The sequence below is a fragment of the Phaseolus vulgaris genome, chromosome 6 (assembly GCF_051622355.1).
Source record: "Phaseolus vulgaris cultivar YP4 chromosome 6, ASM5162235v1, whole genome shotgun sequence".
In the NCBI taxonomy this organism is placed as follows: Eukaryota; Viridiplantae; Streptophyta; class Magnoliopsida; order Fabales; family Fabaceae; genus Phaseolus; species Phaseolus vulgaris.
The window spans coordinates 10,904,418-10,922,894 of NC_143503.1; the positions used below are offsets into that span (position 1 = coordinate 10,904,418).

The 18,477-nt window shown below is 33.8% G+C and overlaps 1 protein-coding gene across 1 annotated transcript; it reads left to right on the forward strand.

Annotated features, from left to right (window-relative positions):
* Positions 1-4,522: 4,522 nt before the first annotated feature.
* LOC137830998 (G1/S-specific cyclin-E protein) lies at positions 4,523-15,354 on the forward strand. Its single transcript, XM_068638464.2, has 10 exons — positions 4,523-4,833; positions 4,950-5,074; positions 5,973-6,114; positions 6,202-6,474; positions 6,562-6,709; positions 7,375-8,364; positions 8,499-8,737; positions 8,831-8,904; positions 14,573-14,681; positions 15,021-15,354. Exons 2-10 carry the CDS (start codon positions 5,019-5,021, stop codon positions 15,042-15,044), a joined length of 2,055 nt encoding a protein of 684 aa, XP_068494565.2. The 5' UTR covers positions 4,523-4,833; positions 4,950-5,018; the 3' UTR covers positions 15,045-15,354.
* Positions 15,355-18,477: the final 3,123 nt, after the last annotated feature.

Consider the following 18,477-nt stretch of genomic DNA (forward strand, 5'->3'; position numbering starts at 1 on the left):
ACTACCACGAACTTGAGAGAGTTAGAAAACATTTACTTATTCGTTCTCTTCGTCTCTTGGCACGTCATATCCTTTTTATTCTAACAATTATAATACAATTGCAAGTAACTCTGTTTTGGAGATTAAGAAAACGAGACGAAACATCAAGAGACTAAAAGATCAAGAGACAAAAAAGACTCACACAAGTGCTTTCTTTCCTTATCTCTTCTTCCATTTTCCATTACACCATTGTTCATTGTGTTTATGTTCTTGTTTTGTTCTTCCAATTTCCATTTGGTTTCCTTCATCATATTTGTTTCTTTTATGTCTTTCAATTCCGCAATATGCATCATCTTCACCATAATGTGTTTTTTCTTTTGCCTTTGGAAGTGAACCTTCACACTTACTTAATCACTTGGTTAAGTTCGTGTCCAGTGGGGATCTTCCCTAGGTGTCACCTTATATGTAAAATTCAAATCATAAACAAAGTGTCACCCTTAAAATGGATAAATCTAAAATCAACTCACATTATGTGGTTACCAGAGCTTTGTTTTTTTGAGCATATTTGCTTTGAGTTGATTTGACACTTTACTTTTCTTGCACCTTTAAATTCTTGCCTTTACATTCAAGCAAATTTAAATTCAGTCTTTACTTTCTTGTGTTCCGGTATGCCAATATAGTCCCACATCGCTCAGGAGTCGAGGCCAAGGGCAGTTTATATACTCCCTCCTCCTCCAACCCACTGAGGCGCCTTTTAAGGACAAAACCGTGACGAAGCACCGACCTCCAAAGTGGACAATACCTCGGATGCGGTGATTGACTCTAGCGATGCTATCTCTCGAACTTGAGGTCGGAACATCTTGCTTTTTAAATTCGGCATTCTCTTTATTCAATCTGCTTTTGAATGTTATTTTGTGTCCATTTTTTGTTCTTACCTATTTTTGTTTGAGTCATATGTTCTTAATGTTTCTAGGAGTCCTTATTTTGATTCTACTTATTTTGCTTTTAATTGTGAAGATATAAAAGTAACTAGAATTTGTTTGAGTAGAAGTTGAGTGAGTTCGAAACATCTTTCAAACATACTCATAATGATGGCTTCTATGACTCATCTTGGAAGGGTAAAAATAAATTTTCAAAACAAGATAATCCTTCCAAAGAATCCACCCCACAAACTTCTACAAATCCTTCTCCTTCTAGGACTAAATCGCCAACCAAAACCTCAAGTACAAAATGTTTTAAATGTTTAGGTTTTGGGCACATAGTTGCCAATTGTCCAAACAAAAGAACCATGATGGTTAAAGAGGGGCAAGTAGTAAGTGACCATAGTGATCAATCTCAATCTTCTAGGTCTAACTCCCCTTCCTCTTCAAAAACCCCTAATGAAAATGAAAGTGAGATACCTTATGAAAGTGACTTATTGGTGATAAGGCGAATGTTGGGGACAATTCCAAAACCTTTGGATGACACCCAAAGAGAAAATTTTCCACACCTGTTGCCTTATCAACAAAAAGTTATGTTCCATGTTAATAGATGGGGGTAGTTGTGCTAAAGTGACAAGTACAAGAGTAGTGGAGAAGCTTAGATTACCCACTATCTCTCATACAAAGCCTTATAAACTACAATGGCTTATTGCCGAAGGTGAAATCATGGTTACTAAACAAGTCCTCATAACCTTTGCTATATGAAAGTATAAAGATGAGGTTTTATGTGATGTTGTGCCAATGGAAACAACATATATTCTATTGGGAAGGCCCTGGCAATATGATAGACAAGTTTTACATGATGACCATACTAATAAAATGTCTTTCAACTTCTAAGGGCATAAGGTTATCTTAAAACCCCTCTCTCCCAAAGAAGTTCATGAGGACCAAATAAAAATAAAAAACAAAAGAGAAAATGAAAAAGATAAAGAAAGAAAAGATAAACCGGGTCACAATATCTCACCTTACACTACAAAAATAATCATGTTGACCCATGCCCGAACACAAACTGCACCTCCAAGGTGTTCTTCTTCCTTGTCTTTTTCATTACCTAACATCTTGGACGAAGAAGTTTTGGGATGCAATTCAAGCACCTCCTAAAGGTTCTCACCTTCTAAGAGGATTATCTTCAAAAAGTCATTTCATTCCCAAACATTCTTTCAAAAAATGGCTTGTATCTAGAACTTACCCACATGAACTCCCAAAGCTTCATGAACATAAGTTTACTTCACATACCCCACCTTGCAATATTTTATATGTGAACAAACTAACTATGTTATTTGTAGTTGTTCTAAATTTGAGGTCAAATTCTCTCCAACTTGGGGGGCATGATACAATCCAAGAAGCTAAAAAGATGACCAAGGACTTAAGAGACAATTCACACCGTGAGCAGTCATCTCAGCAATCAAGTTAAGGCCCCACCAAATATCAGACAGACCTCACTAGAAGAAGAATTTGGCATAAACCAGAACATCAATTATTCTTTCTTTTGGTCTTCTTAAAAGACAAAAACATAAAATAATTTGGGCTCACTTTTGGGGTCCAAATATACAAATAGGTTAGAGTAGGTTCACATAGCATAAAAGGGAGTGTACTTAGCGAAATGGGCTTGTACCAAGTCCACTTTTTCAAGACAAGGCACCTAGAATTAGGGTTCTTAACCTACCTTCTAGAAGCTATGCCTAAAGGTGCGGTTTTGACCATGGTCAACACCTTAGGTAACCTCTCTCCCTTATCTTGCCCACCAAGGCGCCCTTTCCTATAAATAGAGTGTCTTGCCTCATGTATTTTCAACTTGATTTTGAATAGTAAAGAAACTTTGCAGGAGTGATTTTATGAGACTTGTGAGCTCTCATGTTGGGTCTTATCTTGAGTGAGTAATATATCAAGTGACGGCACTTGCATCACTCATCTTGGAGTCCCTTTACTCCAAGTGGCGTGACTTCCTTTCTTCCCATAAGATCTCGTCATCCCTTCCTCTTTTATCTTTTATTTACGCCTCCTTCCATTCCATACATGTCTTCTTTTAATCTTTAATTTTGTTCTTCTTCTTTACTTATTCCTTGTCATTTACAATTTCGCTTTTTATTCATTAAACACTTTAAATTTTGCTTTTGATTTTTTTTTTGTCAATTTTTGTTTGTTTCCTTACCTCTTTTGCTTGAGTCTTATGTTCTTACTGTTTTAGGAGTCTTTAAATCATTTCTACTTATTTTGGTTTTAAACATACAAAAATGCATTTTGAATAAAATTATAGCAATGATGTCAAAAATGTTCAATTCAAAAGTATACTTGTGAGAAATATTTGGTTTATTTAAAACATATTTGACTAAGTTAAATTAAGATTTTAAGAATATGAAGATAGATAAATAACACTAACTAAGTTGAAAGAATATTATTATAATTAATATTAATATGAATAATATTAACATTATTATTAATAACATTATTATTAAAATTAAAAATATTATTATTATAATTACTACCAATATTATAATTATTATTATTAACACTAACGGGAACATAGGCGTTTTCACGTCTGTGCATCCATTTTTTTATTTTTTATTTTTACTATTATTATATGTATATTTATATTTACTTAAATGAAATATAGATTTATGTGTATTCGTATGTATGAGAGACACAGAGAGCATGAAAGACACATAGAGAGTCTGAGAGTCATGTCATGTTATTGAGTTTCAAGAGATTTGAGGTAGAAGAAAGATAAAGTGAGAAAAAGCGAAAAGAGAAAAACGGTGATAAAATCTCAAAAATTCAAATTAGAAAGCAACAATTGTTGGTGAAAATTGAAGAAATGATGATTTATTTTAAAAATTAAAAAAAAATGCTCTACATCCCTCCAAAACTGTTTATGATTACTGTTTTAATATGTTTTAAAAAAAATAAAAAATGACGCAATGACCATAATACAATAATAAAATTAAATATTAATATAAAAATAAAATAAAATAAAAATTAAGAGTAGTTAAAAGAGAAGAATCCCTTTACATTTATATATATATATTAATATTATTATAATTATTATTAATATTAATATTATTATTATTATTAATATATAAGAAAAACGCCATGCAGAAGAAAAAAAATTACAATCACAAATAGAAAGATTTTCCATAAGTTACACTAAGTCAGAAAATACATAAATAATTAAAATATTAATATTTATTGAAGATATATTTTGTAACAAGTTGTGAAATTATTGAGACCCATAATAATAGTAAGTGAATTATATTCTCTTGAGAGAGAAATTACTTTTAGCCCCTCTAATTTGTATTCATAAAAATATAAATAAATTAATTAAACATATTTTTAATACATGTTTAAAAGTAATTTCTTAATTGTACATACAATTTACTATTCCGAGGAATCATAACTTCAAAGCAAACGTGATAATTGTTTTTGATGGTTATAGAATTAATTCTGATGCGGCCCAAATCTGTCCGAATAACACGCGTAGTGTGAAAACCCATAATATCCAAACAAAAGCACTAAATTCTCGTCCTCTTCCAATATTTAAGGTTTTAATAACAGCACTAACAAACAAAGCATCGCAACAAAAAAAAAAAAAGAAAAAAAAGAAAGTAAAAAACACAAGGAACGTGCCCATGACGAGTTCAACTACTTTCTCTCTCTCTCTCTCTGTCCACGATGAACCAAATTGATTACAAAATTAATTAGCATAATCGGCATCAGAAAAATTGGTTCCAAACCCGCATACATGCACTCTTATCCCTACCTTTAACTCTTTCGGGTTTTTTTTCCTTCTCTTTTATATTCTTTGTTATGAAGTTACTCGCTCCGGGTTCCATTGCCTTTCGTTCTTGTTCGTTTTCATGGAAGACCCATTTCTCTGGTCCTCTTTCTACGCCTCTTTTTCTTTTAAGGGAAGTTGAGGGAATGATTGTGGAGAATTAATGGTTTTTATTATTTTTTTTCTTTTTGTTCTTTTGGGTTTGGAAATTGGAGCAGGTGCTAGTGGGAAATTTGGAGAAGAAGGTTTTGGTGATAAGAAGGGGTTGGAGGGTGTTGTTTATCTTAATGGGGAAAGGTGACGGTGGACGCTGCATTTTTTCTCTTACGAGTTTGCAAATTGGGTATGTTTTCTTTCTTTCTTTCTTTTTCTTTTTTCTTTTTTGTATTCATGATTAGCTCAGATGATGTGCTATCACGGTTTTATTTTTTATTTTTTTATCACATGATTAACGAATGTGTTCTGTTGTTAAATTGATACTGGATTGAATGTATTTATTTGTTTACTTTTCCGGTGAAAGGGGTTGGATTTTATTTGATGATGCATGATGCGTTTCTTTTTCTTCCCCCTTAGTTTATCAATTACTATTTATGAGAAAAAAGTATTACTTCCACCCCCTCTCTTTTTGTATTTTTAAATTAAACTTTGTTGGTTCTTTCATGATCATGACCTCTGTACAGCGTTGTGCGTCTTTTTACTTTTTTTTTGGATAAATTTGTATATGAAGTTTGAGTTCACTGATGCTGTTTTATAGTCAATATCTGCAAATGGTGACCGTGCTGTTTTAGAGAAAAATATGATGTTCTGAACTCTGTTGCCAGTTTACCTGCATTGATTAAAATCAGTTAAAAATTGATGAATTGAATAATTTTTTCTGGTTTCTGAAGATGCAATGGATCAGGAACCGTTTTGGCAATGGCCTTTATTTAATTTTCAGTTCTCATTGTGTGTAGATTGTCATATTGCAAGTCACTTTTTACATTATGTTGTATAATATATCGTGTGGGACAATTGGAAAATGTGGAAGTGCAATTGTTATTGCTTCTACTCAACCTTAAGTTACGGCAAGTTAATGATTTTGCATGTAAAATTTTTCTTTCGCTAGCCAAAATTTTCTGTCATAGCTGGGTGGTCGTTATCTGCTGTATTTGAATTGATATGCTGGGTTAGCAGAGTTTTTTTTTTTTGTTTCTATTTTTCTTGTGCTGATTTATTTCTTCTTTGTGATGTGTATTCTGCAGAGATTTGCAATCTTATTTTGCAGATCTTAGCCTTTTCCTTGCAAATGATAGCAAAAAAATGTATATTTTGGTTGACAACAGACCATGGTTGACTGACCTTGGTTCACGGGGCATACACATTTGGCAATTAATGGTTACTAAGGTTAGTAAAATCAGTTATTTAATGTGATTTTCAAGTAGCTGTTGTCTTAGAATAAGAATTATATATATTTTTTTTATGTTTTTGCAGTCAAGGCTATCTCCCTTTGCATATTCCAAAGCTCGAAGAGAGAGGAAGGAAGTTTGTCCTCAATCAAGCTCAACCAATCCAAAGAAGTTTATGAGATGGTTCTCATTGATTGAAGCGGTGGTGTTGTCAAAGAAGAGAGCTTTGTTGCCTGTGAAAAATTTAAGGAATTCTTTACAATTGAGCAGTGAGCTTCATAGAACTCTTTATGGTTTTATCGTATTTGAAGTTGCATGGACTAGTGTTCGTGGTATCAACTACTATAATGAGCTTCAGGTACTGGATCTCTTTGGCATGTTCTTGTTATTTTCTCAGTAGATTCTATACGATATCATTTATTGATTTATTTCATTTGTTTTGCAGACTGATACATCACTGGCTATAGAAGCTAAACTGATGAAAAGATGGGAATTTGACAGTATTGCTCAAGCTGCAAGCTGCATGTCTTCATGGTTTTCAGGAACCCCTTCTGAACAGATGCTTCTAAAAGAACACCTGGATTCTGCCTCAGGTGGTGATTCGGATTCTCATAATTTCTTTCTTACCTAGTGTGCATAATGCATATGAACTGTAGCATTTGTATTTCATGTGAGTAGAAATATAGTAATGTATGAAGAGATGCATGCACCTATTTGTATTTCATGCAAGTAGAAATATACTTATGTGTAGGAAGACATGAATGCATGCATCTCTTGCACATGCACTCACTTATCTGATAGAAAATTCCTGTATGTAAGTACTTAACACTCAGATTGTGTTAATAATAAGACCCTGTATATGCAGAGATATTACCTTGTTTGAATAGGAAATAAAGGGGAACGGAAGGATCTCATCCCCACTTAATCTTCCCTCTTAGCATCCAATCTTCTTTTTCCTTTTGCGGGGTGGGGGTATGTGGACTAGTGACACCTTTATATTTTATTAAAAGCTTTTAACCTTTTCCATTCCTGGCTTTTTAAAGTCATCATAACCCTTTATACCCCGTGTTTCATCCTTTTCATTTTTTTTATAAACCATTGTTTTGTTGTGGCTATCAACTTCCAGCACAGATAGCCTAATTGTAAAAGGTATCACATTCTAACTGACATTATAGAAACTAAAGGCTATAGAAATTCTTTAAATTCTTAACCAATGAGTTTTCGATGAACATTACTTATTTGTCTGCAACTTTAACAGGGGAAATATTTTATGATGCTAGTGAAGATTTTTCTGGTGATGTATCCATTGATGATGATGACAACGATGATGATAGTGTCTGCAGAAATGTCACTGTTGAAGATAGGTTAGGTACCAATGTTGCAGTATATTCTGATGATCCAGAAGAGACAGCAGATATGCTACACACACCTCCTCCTTCTGGACCTAATAAGAGAAGAAAATTAATGAATTCCTTTAGTGCTGGAGTTGAGGCTGATAGCTACTCTGCAGCTGAAATTGATGACTCTACCTCTAGCTGCTTTTCCGATGATACAGCTGAAGCCAATCAAGATGATTCAGTTGAAACCACTCAAGAAGATGCAGTTAAAGCAACACAATATAACGATGTTCTACTGTTATTTAGGTTTGATGATCATGACCTCCCATTTAAATTAAGGGAGATCATTGTATCTGATCTGCGATTGCTTACTTTGTTGGAGGCTGGTCTTCCATCTTGGGTCATCTTCCTTCAGTCATATCCAGTGTTATGCAATCTTTACCGTCCTTGGATGTGCCCACTTGCAAGACTTTTGTATGTTTTGATATCATTTGTTACTGTTCTCATTGGATTCTATGATTTATACAAAAATGTTCCTGTTCTTAAGGTAACTGCATCTCGTATATGTGGGCCTCTTCTTGATTGGATTGAAACCTGGGAGATGGTTTCAAGGGTCAAATACTTAGGGACGATGCTGTTTCTACATAACTTCCAAAAGGCTGTTAGGTGGTTTCTTGCCTTTTCACATGCTATGCGGTCATTCTTTTCAGTTCTTGTTCAACCTCTTGTAGAATCACTGGTGGAGATTTTTGGATTTCTTCTCCCAACCTTAAAGTTTCTGTTTGAAATAGCCGAAAGCATCTTTTCTGTCATTTGGCTTGTAGTTGATACTTCTTTTGATATAGTGGGAAATGTACTGGAGCTATTCTTTTCACCATTTTGGTTTGTCTTCAATGTTGTTTGGGGCATTGGTAAGTCATTATATGTTTTAGTTTTCTGGTACTTTGTGTTATCTGCTAAGTTTATACTTGTTTTTGGCAACATAAATTGTCATCTGATATTCTACTAACTCCCTCGATTTACCTTTTTTTTAAATATACTGCAGCTACATGTATCTTATATCCGCTATTTTGGGTTCTCTGGGAGTTACTATATGCTCCTGTTCGTCTTGTCCTGATGATATTCAGTTTTGTGCATTCCACATGTTCGTACATTTGTAATACATTTGGCAACATGTGGCAGTTTGTTAGTAGCATTTTCCAGTTTGCAGCGTCTTCTGAAGCCACAGTGAGTGCCTCTGAAGTATCCATGTGGCGAACTCTTTGGAACGATCTTTTTTCCCAGGTTGTAAGATGGCATTTCAATAGTATTTTGGATGTCAGTGGTTTTCATTAAAGACTATCCTGATTTGGTATATTTTTCTTTTTCCTTTTCCAGATTTTCCGTGCTCTCAAGAGCATAGTCTATGGGTTTGTTGCCTTCTTCACAGCCTGCAATAGGCATCGACTAAGGTACAATATTCTGTTTTCAAAATGAAAGAACATAAAATGACATTTCAAGTAAAAGGTTGGTCGTGTGATGGTTGAATTATGTATTATAGCTTAAAGGACAGTGGTTAGTAAACTTGTCTTTAACAATTGTGGCTAAGGGTAATTTTGGTCAATGATCAATTTTCATTTTAAGAGTAAGCTGTTGACGGTCAACTGTAAATATTATTCATGTGTACTTTGTTAAACTCTAGGAAATAGATAAACATTAAGTTGAGACCATGTGTTTATGAGACAACACAAGTGCTTTATTTACATTAAAAAAAGAAATCAATATAATAAATAGAGGAGACTTGATACCCTCTAATAACAAAGATATGATACGAAAATAAATAAAAATATTCCTAATAATATATATATATATATATATATATAATTTAGATATTCTTGATCATATAGGATTAGTTTTGTACTTGTATAATTATAACACTCTCCCAAAAGTTGGAGCATATAAGTCGTATGTGTCTAGCTTGCTGTAAATATAATCGATAATTGGTCCTCTTAGAGACTTGGTGAATATGTCAACCAACTATTCACTAGAGTTGACAAATCTAGTGTTGTCTCTCTAGAATCCAATTTTTCTTTTATGAAATGACAATTCACCTCAATATATTTGGTCTCTTGAAAGTTAGGAGTAGAGGCGATGTGTAATGCATTGCCTAGTTGTCACATACAATGTGCATTTTGAGAACTTTCTTCAAATTTGAGCTCTTTAAGGAGTTGTTTTAGCCATATGAGTTCACAGGTGAGTAATGCCCTTGCCCTGCATTTTGCTTTTGCACTTGATCTTAACATTTTGTTTCTGCACTTGATCTTAACATTTTGTTTCTTTTCCGCGATACTAAATTACCTTCATCAAGAACACTATACCTTGAAGTAAAGCTTCTATCATTTGGTGACCTTGCCTAGTCAACATCAAAATACCCAACAAATAGAGTATTTTCCTTATCTTCATAATTGTGGTCTCTCCTAGGAGCCTTCTTAATATACTTTAGGATCCATACAATTGAATCCCAATGGTATTGACAAAGAGAGTTTGAAAGTTGACTTACTACACTCACCACAAAGGCGATGTTAGGACGAGCCAGTGAGTTAATTTAGTTTACCAACTAACCTTTTGTATCTCCCATGATCAAAATATGGTTCTCCTTGGTTAGGTACAAGTTTTACACTCGGATCCATTGGTGTATCCAAAGGCTTTACATTTATCATCCCTGTTTCTTCTAGAAATATCGAGAGCATACTTGCTCGAGGCCATATAGGGAATTGTGTGGACAATGTCCCATATTAGACGACTCTCCCTGAGAAACGAATCATGTAGAAATGCATTCTTTTTATGTTAAACTGAAATAGAGTCCAGTGGTGAAGAATTGCAATGTAAAAAAAGAGAAGTTGAATAGATATCATTTTGACAACAAGAGAGGAAGTTAGTATAATATTGATAATATTGATCATAGATTTGTGTGTATCCTTTGCCAACTATCTGAGTTTTACAACAATCAATATTACCAATAGGTCTTATTTTAAGAGTATACAAACATCAACGCCTAACAATTGATTTTCCAGTTGGAAGAGGAAGTGCTAATATAATTTTACCGTAGATTTGCATGTATCCTTTGGTGACCAATTGAGCTTTACAACGATCAATATTACCATCAAATCCTTATTTAAGAGTATAAAACCATCTACACCTAACAATTGATTTACCAGTTTGAGGAGGAACCAACTTCCAAGTACTGCTAGTTTAAAGGGCACATATCACCAATCATTGTTTGTTGTCACTCCGAGTGAGATAAAACTTAATCTGAACATATAGAAATAGGAGTAGAAGATAAACAGGACAAACAAGTATAATGCATTGTGGAAAGATGATAACTAGGGTTTGTATAGTTGGAAGAAGGGTTATGGGTAACTGATGAGTATCTATTCGAATAGCAATTGAACAATCATTTTAAGAGGAGATTGAATTTGATAAGGGAGGTGGTGTTAGGGAAGGATTAGGTATGACCTCCTTTATATTGTCAAAAATGGATCCTGTTGTGAAATTTCAATAGGGAATGACATTGATATACCTTAAGAGGTGTTGGGGAAGCATCTTAAGTCATGGTAGAGTCAACTGGTGGTAATGAAAGAAGATTGACGGTGATGGGTAAGTGACTATATATGTTGTCTTTAGAATAAACAATTAATATGAGCAAACTCAAAGAAAGAAACGTTAACATATACAAAATACCAATGAAGATCAAGAGAGAAACATTGATACCCTTTTTGAGTGATAATATCTCATGAAGATACATTTGAATGATCGAGGAGAAAGTTTATTTCAAATAGGTGTGAGGTTATGCACAAAATATGTGTTACGAAAAAGAGGTGGAGGAAGCGGAGTGAGGGAAAAAGAAAAACTAGGGTACCCGATTATTAAGGACAATTGATGGCATTTGGTTCACGAGATAACATGTTGTAAGGACAATATCCCTTCAAAAGTGGTGAGGAAGATGAATATGATGAAGTGTTCTAGTAGTTTCAATAAGATGCTTGTTTTTTGCGTTCAACTACTCCATTGTCGTTGAGATGCATGAGGAGTTGAGATGCATGAGGACATGAAGTTTGATGAAGGATACCATTGGATGCAGGAATTGATAGAAATGGTTAGACAAATATTCACACGCATTGTCACTATGAAAAATACCTATAGAGATATCAAATTGTGTTTTGATTTCATTAAAAAGGTTTTGAAATATTGATTCTTTATTAACCAAATCTAAGTACATCTAGAATAATTACCAACAAAGGTAGTACCAATATTTAAAATCAGTAGGGGTAACAATATAGGAAATACCCTAAATATTAGTAAACTAAAGAAATAGGAGGCAAAACTCGTTTGTTAAGATTATAGGAAAAAAAAAGACTGATGAATATGTTTTCTTAACTAAAATTACTCACAATTCAAAGTAGATAAATGTTTTAAACTTGGCACCATCTTTTGGAATTTTGTAAACCTATGACATCCTAATTATACTTGAATCATCATTAGAGAGACTCTTGATGCACATACTGATGCTCATGGAGAGAGATAGTAAAGGCCATTTTACTCAAATGCCAATCGTTGAGCTCGCTATTTGATCTTGGAGAACATTATTTGTAGTGAAAGTGAGGATAACATCATGTGATTTAGTCAATCGGATAATAGACAATAAATTAAAAGGAAAATTAAGGATATAAAGAACAAAGTCAACAATTACAGATGGAAATGTTAGGTAGTACCAATGTGTCAAGTTTGTGTTTGTGAACCATTGGTAGCAGTTATAAAAGACAAATTGGCAGCAATAGTAAAGGCAGAGAAAAGAGAATGAGAATGATTACAAAAAATGTAATCAGTTGCACTTAAGTCAATGATCCAAGGGCTAAGGGAAGGAGATTGAGAAGGACAAGCAAATGAATTTCCAGTGTCATCGAAGCAGTGGATTGGTGTGTCGCACACCATTTGATAAAGTCTTCAAATGTTGTTGGAATTAGGTCAGTCGGTAATGTAGGAGCAACATGTGACTCAAAAGTAGATATTTAGGCCATATTATTTTGTGAACGAGGGGTTTTCCATGCAGCTTTCAACACATCAATTATATGTCTAATACGGTGACAATGTTCACATTTTGGATGATTTTTAAATTACTTGTGTGAGAGCATAATTATTACTCTTGTGATGTAGTGTTTTCCTGCTGAAGAAGTATGTGTCAGAATGTTTATTTTTTGAGGAACACAAAGAGCGTAGATGGTGCAGAAGTCATAGTAGGGTTTATTGGTGATCCCAAAATCTGAGCACGAGTTGCAACATACTCTTGTTGCCAGCCATACAAGCCTGGGGTCATAAAGAAGGTACTGTGGTTCTGTCTTCACATTTGCAAATAGTGGAAGGAGCTCATTAAAATCATGTAAGGCAACATGAAGCCGCCCAAGATAAGCAGACACATGACCTTCAAAATATTGTGGAGCAAGAAGTGACAAGATATATTGGCACATGCCATACAAACATTGTGTGCCTTTGGTATAACGAGCATGAGCCTCACTCCAAACTAATGAACACATCTCGTGGAAATAGGAAATAGGTTTGAGTGTGAATAATGGATTGAATAATGCTATAGAGTTGAGCATCAATCTTTATCCAGTGTTCTCAATATTTGTAAGAATGCATTTAGAACTAATAGAGATGGGATTTGTAACCTAACCTACATAACCAAAACCTGATTTGGAAGCCCAAGTGGAATAGTTAGACCCGTCTATCTTCTGAATACTAACAATATGGTTAGAATAGACGAGAGAATCTATTCTAGAGATTAATGTGGTGTTTGAAGACATTTTTTTTCTTTCTCCAAAGCTAAAAACGAAATAAAATAACCTAAGGAGAGGGACAAATAGATTAGACCACCAAACAAACTCCAATGGAACCACCACCACATGGGTAGGAACGAACTGAGGAGGCAACTTGGGTGAAGGTTGGTTGGCCATAGGCGGCGTTGGAATAATGAACGTGAGCTTGGAAGAAAGGTTCACAATAAAAAATTCCTTTGGAGACAATGAGTAGCGATTCACACATGTCATTGATGTAAAAAAATCTATTTGATGGAGGGATAGTACTTGATAATCCCACAAAGTTGAACATTAATTTTATTCCATCTAGACCGGTCAGGCCTAAGAATCATAATTACTACTATTTGACTTGTTAGTTACGGTAGGGCAATGACAAAGTTGGTGAAAATAGATGCATTAGGTTTGGAGTCGACCTGGATTTGCCTCAGATTAAGAGGCAAATAAGCAAAGAGTGTGAAAAACAGGTAGATAGAGAATAACCAACCCAACAAATAATATCTAGCCAATAGTGGTGTTGGAATTGAAGGAGGAATACATATGAAGAACGAACATAGTAGGGCAAGTTTGGTCGCAAAAAGACTTGTTCGTATTGAAACATCGAATGAGCTGCCATGCGCTGCGAAGGTGGCAGTGGAAAATTAAAAGTTGCAAGAGGGTTGGAGTGCGTGAGGGCCAAAGTGAGTTGTCTGTGGGAAGAGTCATTGCCAGGGTTTGTCGTCACACGACATGGTGATGCTGATGATGGTCATCAATAATGTAAAGTGACGTTGTTGGCCGTGAATAGTGTAACACAATAGGAAAAAAAACAGAAACCAAAAAACATATACAATTTGTAGAAAGTCTAAACCTATGAGTAGTGAGTCCTTAAGGAAAGCACAAATTAGGATTCCCTTCTGGTTAGACTCTTGATATACTATGTTGAGAAGACACATGAATTATGTGTTTATACAACATTCGTGCTATTCAATTTTATGGGGAGAAGAAAAATTACAGAATAATTAATTACCCTATTTTAGGCTGATAACATGAATACAGAATCAATATAAATGATCCTAATATCGTTAATTACTATATACATTAGATTCTAAAATCTACAAGATTCTAACAATATGAAATAAGGAAATTGGGAGATGTGGAAATAAGTCTTTTTGATCTGTTAGGATATTCCCACATATATTTATTATCTATAACACTAATAGTTCTGAACAGTCACCAATCAATGAAGTAATGTATGTGTCTAACCTTGATTTGACATGATCATTTGCAGCATCTATAATCATGTACAGGAGTTTATTCGAAGATTATATCGTACGTTCCAAAGATCACGGCAACATAACTCTGGAGATCGTGGGAAAAATATTTCGACACTGAGTTTGGTGAGAACTCTTAAATTGAGTGCGATGCAATTCTTGTATAATAACAAATTCTTGTTCCATGCTGATTTGATATTTATTTCTGAAGGTAGGTGATGATTATGTTTGGGCAAAACTAGCTAATTGAATGATTTCAAAACGGACTGCATAAAACAAATCAGTAACATGTTGCTTCTAGGAAATTTAGCTATCAAGTCCATGTTACTTGTACTAGTTTGTTGTTGAAGAAATTTTCAAAATCCAAATGTCTTTGATGGCATTCCTTGGTACTTTCATGTTGCTTTTGTGTGGAAATAAACTATCATTTCAAACATTTAATAATCCTCAACGCTTGTTGTGCAGGCGGAAGAAAAGAAGCACGTTTGATTGTATTGGACAACAAATTTGACATCTTTGACGATCCTAACATCAACACAACACGTCACTTTCGGTAAACTAAATAGATTACCGATGACAATTTAAAATTTTTTTTTCTTCGTAAAATTTTGATTTTACCTTTTCCCCTCTCAAGTTCTCCAAGTTTCTTTCCTACATTTGTCTATTTCTTGATGAGTTTGATAGTCCAAACTAGATTATGTACACTATGTACATTACACTTGTAAATTGTACTCAAATGTATATTTTATATATATATAAAGGTATCAATCAAGATACTATGAGAGTATGACATTCCTACTAGATTGGTACTTTATATGACCCTAGATGATATTTATTATTATAAAAAAGGGATACAAACATGTGGAGTAAACTAAAACCCATGTAGTCAAGAAAATCTATACTTGGATAAATCAAACTATTTCTAAAATAAATCTTGCTTCAGACAAGAAAGGCATATTTTCAAACCGGGACCAACTTTTGTTTCAAATCCACACCCAAACTTGCTAAACTATAAACACACTCTGAAAGCACTCATGGCAAGACAACATTTCCATCTGCTTTATAGCATCAAAGAGCAATATTGGGTTTAGTGAAGGATGAAACTACTAACATGGTCAAGCCATAAAGAAGTGCAACCATGAACCACAACCAACTTGATAGCAAACATATAACCTATAATCTCAACATTCAGAGCACTATCAATTCTAAGATATGAAGAGAAGCTACATATGTATTCTGCTTTGCTGTCTTTGAAATACCATGTAGTAGTACATCTATCCATATGAGATTTTGCCTAATCAGTATCACAATTTCAAAAAATTTAGGTATTCCTTTTATTTTCATACAAAGGACCATGCCCTTGAGCCTTTTTAAGGTATCTTAAGATGCAAATGACAACATTCCAATGATCAATACGAGGATTTGTATAAATTGACTAACAATACCCATTACAAAAGATAGATAAGGTAAAACATATTTCTTTTGAGAAACTCCAATGCCTTCCTTTGATTGAGCCACTTCATTACTTTTTGAGACTTCCTAGGTTTTTGGTCTGAAAGTGATTTCATAAGTGTTCCTTTAACTATGAGATTCTAGTAGCATCATTCCTTTGATAATTATGTTATCAACATATACAATTAAGTAAACACATTTTCCAGGAGAGGTATGATGATTGATAAGTAGCTGATGATTTGCCTCACTACGTTTCATTCCAAAAGTTTGAACAATGTGACTAAATTTTCCAAACAAAACACAAGGAGATTATTATTATTTTTTTTTTATCAGCAACACAAGGAAATTACTTGAGACCATAAAGACACCGATGTAACTTACAAACTAGGCCAGACTCCCTCGAGCAACAAAACTAAGAGGTTATTCTATGTAAATATCCTATTCTAGATTACCATGATTTTTTTTTTTTTACATCTAGTTGGTGGAGATGGCAACGGGAGAAAATGTATCACCATAATCAAGATATAAATATGATATATCCTTTGTCCACCAATTTAACTTTGAGGTTACCAACTTCTCCATTTCAGCCATCTCTAGAAAGAGAAACTAAGTCTCATCTACCATTATGTTCATGAGCATGCATTTCAATCTTTCTTCTTATTATTACTATATTATAATTATTATTACTTTATTTTATTATTATAATCATTATTACTTTATTTTATTATAATCATTATTATGTTATTTTAAATAAAATTACTACTTAAAATAAAATAATAATAAATATAATAAAATAAAGTAATAATAATTAATAAGAATAATACTAATAATGATATGATATAAAACTTTATTTTAAATGTTTTATTTGGTTGTCGGAAAAAAAAATATATTCAAGACAATTTTCTTTATTCTTATAACCTAAGGTCAGCCGAGTCTTATTTTTTATACTTCAATATATAAGATTGAAGTTTTAATTTTATAACCCAATGTATATGTCCTAGAACTGTACAATTTACAACCACAAAGTTTTTAAATAAATTGCTCAAAGGCTTAATTACGTTTTAGCCTATATTCGTCACTTTGATCTTTCAAATTTATTTGCTCACATATTTTTGTGTTCGTAACTTCTAAAATTGTGTAAACAAAAAGTTGTTCTCCCAAAATTCCATCTAATAATTAACATAAGTGTAATTTTGTTCTAATATATGGTTTATATAAATTCTTATAGGAAGAATGATTTTTTTATTATCACTGTTTTTGCTTGTTGAATTGAGTGGAAAATTCTGTTCCTAACCTGTCTCTTCTAGATTATGTTTTGCGTCTTCTCGTTGCACTAGAACGTGACTCTGTTGGGACAGAGGAGACTCTACCTATTAATCACACTCCGACGATCAAGTCAGTGAGAGCTTACTAAAATAAGATAAGTATTCAGTTTCTAGTACTCAAAAACAACGTGCCTTTGCCGGGTGGTCTCAAGCTGCTTCTATAGTTATTCCTCTAACAACTTTCACTCACGAGAATATAATCTCTACTGAAAACATAAAATAATAATAGAAAACCACTTACTCACGGACACCACTTATCTCTAGGTGCTAACAACATGAAAACATTTTGTTTAACATGTGCACAATTATTCTTAGGTGCTCCTATTTTATTCTCAACAACGGTTAATTAATATGTAACTAGCATGTATTAATTAATATATAACTAACTTGCATATTATCACAAAAGATTAAATATCTCTTTATCTTTTATCTTTCCTGGGCCAACCCCTACCTGGGTCGAGCTCCCGACCCACCTCTAGAGCTCAAACGCCAAGTGGACCTCCTCCAAATGCCTGGACAAAGATCTTGAGCATTCCTATCCAATACACAAGCCTTCAGACTCGAGCCGAGCCTGACTAGGCGAAGAGGCTTACGAGAATATAATGTCAATTGAAAACATATATAACAGAAAAATATTCTGCCTACGGGCACCTTTACTCACGGTGCTAACAACAAAAGAGAATCTTGTGCACCTTTATTCACAGGTGCTCGCTACTTAACTTATCATATAGCAAACTAGCTTAAGTATAACAAGTACTATCACACACATGCAAACTAAGCTATATCTACCTCTTAAGCATAAAGTAATAAAGATAACAAGAATGCAGCTTAGGCAAAATCTAAGCATGAAAATCCTTGGAGTCCTCAACTAACAAAGAACTAACCTTTTGATGAACTATACATGCATAGCTACGATTAGCCTATTCTCACTCTCGACTTGCATATGTGTATCTCGCAAACTTGACCCGGGCCATATATCTTGATCTCACCAAGATTTGTTTCACAAAGCACCTACTCGGTTGATCATCTGATCATTCATTCACCGAGATAGCCCAACTTACCATGCACTGAAACAACTTAACCATGACATTTGCTTGCAAAGCGCCTATAACTCATTCTTACGCCGAGTTAGGTTGTCTTACCTT

What these genes read in the sequence shown, in the direction of transcription:
- LOC137830998 (XM_068638464.2), top strand. Translation starts at nt 5,019, where the DNA reads ATGGGGAAAGGTGACGGTGGACGCTGCATTTTTTCTCTTACGAGTTTG. An exon ending in CAATGTTGTTTGGGGCATTG is followed by an intron (nt 8,365 to 8,498) that starts GTAAGTCATTAT and finishes AATATACTGCAG; the next exon opens with CTACATGTATCTTATATCCG. An exon ending in TGCAATAGGCATCGACTAAG is followed by an intron (nt 8,905 to 14,572) that starts GTACAATATTCT and finishes GATCATTTGCAG; the next exon opens with CATCTATAATCATGTACAGG.